Source organism: Tupaia chinensis, unplaced genomic scaffold, assembly GCF_000334495.1.
Source record: "Tupaia chinensis unplaced genomic scaffold, TupChi_1.0 Scaffold138060_1, whole genome shotgun sequence".
Classification (NCBI taxonomy): Eukaryota; Metazoa; Chordata; class Mammalia; order Scandentia; family Tupaiidae; genus Tupaia; species Tupaia belangeri.
The window spans coordinates 490,136-494,260 of record NW_006197961.1 but is presented as its reverse complement, the minus strand read 5'-3'; the positions used below and the strand labels follow the sequence as shown (position 1 = coordinate 494,260).

Here is a 4,125-nt window from a genome sequence, read left to right as displayed (position 1 = left end):
GCCTGCAGGCGTGGGGCGAGGTGAGCCGGGCTCGGGAAGCCGGGGCGCACCGCGTGTGCCCTAGCCGTCTGCTTGCCCGGAGGGCCCTGCCTGGAGGCCAGACTCCCTCAGGCCTGGATAGAGGCCATTGTATACGTGTCCCCTCCGGGAAATGAAGGCGGGGAGTCTGGAACGAAAGGAGGGCCCGGGCGCACGGATGTTCCTGCTGCAATAAATGTCCACCGAGACGTGATCCACGTGCGCGTTGAGGAGGGGGACGGGATGCTGGACCGGGAAGGCGCGATCGCTGCTCTCATGGAGGTTGCGGTCTAATGGGGAGGTGCTCGAATGACCAGAGCGATGAGGGAGCACGGGGAACCCAGCAGTGACAACTGCCCCAGCGTTGGGTGTCAGGGATAGGCGCCGGTGAGGGTGACAGCTGACTCGGGTCTCTGCACGCTGGAGGAAAGTCGTGGCACTTTGGGGATCAGTGGAGGAGCGCTGGAGAGGGGGGACAACAGGTGAGCAAAGAGACCCCCACGGCTGTAATTACAAGGCTTATTTATAAGTCTCTATCTCTGAGGAGTACTGGGGAGCTATAGGAGGCGTTGGAGCCAGTCAGATGTGTGTGCTGTCTACATGTCCTTCGGGAAGGATCCATGTGGTGGGACTGGAGTCGAGGGGATGAAGGCAGGGGTTGGTACACCCCCAAACTGGAGGGCATGGTATCTGCCTAAGGGGACCGGGAGCTGGAATGAGGGCACAAACATGGCCTGAGACTCAGGGCCAGGCAGGAGAGCATAGAGGAGCCCCAGTCTTTTAATTTAGGCAGAGGGTAGCAGAATTACCAGAAGATGGGAGGCCGGTCTGTGAGGCCTAGACTCAGGAAACAGGTCTACACGGTTTATTTATCAGACCCGTGTTCTGAGCCCTATTCTGCTCTGAGGTTAACTTGTCAGGTCCTTGTCGTAATTCTAGAGTGTCGGCCCTGTCACTGCCCCTGTTTTGCAGAGGTGACAACTGACACTTCATTGTTTTGATCAGGTCACTAGAAGGGATGGGACCAGCAGGTGGCCTGATGGTTAAGGCGCTAGACACTCCACATGGCTGACCATGGTTCAAGACTAGGACCTGGTGGCTTGCTTTCTTGCTTCCTCCCTCTCTGTGTCTCTCTGTGGTCAAATAAAAATAAATGAATGAATAAATAAAAATTTAAAAAAAGAGAAGGGGCTGGTGAGCCGGGTTTGAAATTAGGCAGTTCTGTTGGAAAAGCCTGTAAAGTACTCTCAGGGCCGAGCAGAAATCATTTAGAGTGTAGAAGGGGTTGTACCTTGACTAATGTGCAATTGCTGTTGTGTAAGTTGTAGGGAGTTAAATAATGACAGTTTAGGGGAACCAGCAGTTGGCGTAATGGCTATGTCACTGGACTCCCACGTAGTCGACCGTGGTTCGCGTCCCGGACCCGGTGGCTTAAAACTCACGCCAGGCACATGTGCGTGCATGCCCAAGATCCCGAGAGGAGAGCGGCGTGGCCATCCCCTCTGGGAGGTGATTTCTCGCTTTCTGTCTCTATGGCTCTTTCTGTCTGTCTGGCGAGCGCACGCGCCCTATAGCAAAAACCTCTCCAAAAAAAAAAGGAAAGAAAGAATGCCAGTTTATGGCCAGCAGGTGATACAGCGGTTAAAGGCCCTAGATCCCACATGGCTGGCCCGTTGGTTCAAGTCCCGGGCCTGGCAGTTTGAAAAACACACCGGGTGCATGTGCATGCATGCCCAAAATCTCAAGAGGAGAATGGAGGAGGAGGAGTTGTGATTTGGCCATTCTCCCTGGTGGATGATTTTTCACTTTCCTTCTCTCTGCCTCTGTCTGTCTGTCTCCCTGGTGAGTGCATGTGCCCTATGACAAAAATCTAAAAAAAAGAAATAGTGACAGTTTTAAATCATTCGCTCTATAACCACAAAGGCCGTCATAATAATAATAATAATAATAATAATAATAATAATAGCAGCAGTTGGAATTTACATAGCATTTGTCAGCTATTAAGCACTCTGTTTTTTATGTGTTTTTTTTTTTTTCTTCTTCTTTTCATTAGTCTTGCTAGGAGAAAGGTACACTGGCAGGAGAAAGAGAGGGGAAGTGAGAAATGACCCCCCTGGGGGGAATGGACACGCTGCAGTCCCTTCCCCATTCTCCTCCTGGAATTGGTGCACACACGCAGCGGCACCCACCAGCATGTTTTTCAAGCCGCCGGGTCTGGGACTGGCACTGTGCAGTTAGTTCCTTGAGATCCAGCAGCATTAACCATCATGCCACGGGCTGACCCTGTGTGTTTTTTGTTTTCTGGGGGGAGAGGTTTTTGTTATTGGGTGTGTGCACTCACCAGAGAGACAGAGACAGACAGAAAGCGAGAAATCACCCCCCCAGGGTGCCGCAATCCCTTCTCCTTTATTCTCCTCTCAGGATCTTGGGCACACATGTGCACACACACATGCGCCGGGCATGAGTTTAAGCCACCAGGTCCAGGACTCGAACCGTGGTCAACTACATGGGAGTCCAGCGACATACCCATTATGCCACCTGCTGGTCCCGTATATTTGCTTTTAATGTGTGTGTGTGTGTGTTTGTTTGTTTTGCTAGAGGGCATGCGTGCTAGCCAGAGAGAGACAGAGAGACAGAAAGCAAGAAATCGCCCCCCAGGAGGCATGGCCATGCTGCAATCCCTTCTCCTCTAGCCTCCTTTTGGGATTTTGGGACCATAATGCACATGTGCCCAGTGTGAATTTTAAGCCACCAGGTTTGGGACTCAAAGCATGGTCAACTACGTGGGAGTCCAGTGACACAACCATTACTCCATCTGCTGGTCCCTTTAATGTGTTTCTTTCCTCCACATTTTAATTTGCTATAGGGCACGTGCACTTAGCAGAGAGAGACAGAGACAGTGAGAAAGCAAGCTGCCAGGCAGGCCATGTAGGTGTGAGCCCCTTACCTCCCGCCCACCTGCTGCCTCTGAACTGTCACGATCACACCTGTCTGTGTTACCTGAGGGACGTGGAGGCCGAGCGAGGGGCATCCTTCCCTGGAGGTCACTTGGTGGGACAGAAGAGTTGCTGGGTTTGAACTCCCCCTCTCCTGGACCCCGTCCCTGCAGGTCATCGAGGCCGAGCTTCGCTCCACCAAGCGCTGGGAGCTCACTGCGGAGGGGGACGAGATGGCCCGGGAGGGCAGCCACGAGGCCCGTGTGTTCCACGCCATCCCCCGCGAGGGCCTGGCCCAGAGCGAGCTCATGCGACTGCCCAGTGGCAAAGTGGGTTTCAGCAAGGCCATGTCCAACAAGTGGATCCGCGTGGACAAGAGCGCGGCCGACGGGCCCCGCGTGTTCCGAGCGGTGAGTTCCCGCAGGCGGGCCGCGGGGTGGCGGGGGAGCCGGAGCCCCGGCCTGACGTCTGCCCTGGCGCAGGTGGACAGCGTGGAGGACGAGGTGCAGCGCAGGCTCCGGCTGGTGCAGGGGGGACAGGCCGAGAAGCTGGGCGAGAAGGAGCGGAGCGAGCTCAGGAAGAGGAAACTGCTGACGGAAGTGTGAGTGCGCGACGCCCCCAGGCTCCAGCCCCTCCCCTGCAGGGCCGGGTAGGGGTGCAGCTGTCCTGCCCAGAGGGTCTCCTCCCAGCGCCCCCCACAGAATGGTTAAGAAACTTCGTCTACGCCCCGCCTTCCACCCAGACCTGCCTTCTCACTGATTTTTTTTCTGTTCTAAAGTTTATTTATTCATTTCTTCCATGAGCAAGAGACTATGAAAAATAGCCCCTCCCTTTTTTTAAAGAGTTTACTCTTTTTTTTTTTAAAGAATTATTTTATTTAACTTTATTTACTTATTTTAATTTGACTAGAGAGGGACAGAGCAAGAAAGAGAGAGAGAAAGGGAAAGTGAGAAAGCAAGCTGCCAAGTCCAGGACTCGAACCACGGTTAGCCATGTGGGAGTCCAGCACCCTTAACCACCACACCACTTGCTGGCACCAAGAATTTATTTAATTTTATTATTTTTTAGTTTGATTAGAGAAAGTGAAAAAGCAAGCCATCAGGTCCAGGACTAGAACTGCAGTCGGCCATGTGGGAGTCCTGCACCTTAACCACCACGCCACCTGCTGGCC

At 53.5% G+C, this 4,125-nt stretch overlaps 1 protein-coding gene across 1 annotated transcript in view; it reads left to right on the top strand.

Annotated features, from left to right (window-relative positions):
* Positions 1 to 3,127: 3,127 nt before the first annotated feature.
* FARSA (phenylalanyl-tRNA synthetase subunit alpha) overlaps positions 3,128 to 4,125 on the top strand; it is a gene marked incomplete at its 5' end in the record, with an annotated part of 5,585 nt that continues 4,587 nt past the window's right edge. The window contains 2 exon segments of the mRNA XM_014592649.1: positions 3,128 to 3,364; positions 3,437 to 3,555. Of these exon segments, the coding sequence (XP_014448135.1) occupies positions 3,128 to 3,364; positions 3,437 to 3,555 (356 nt within the window).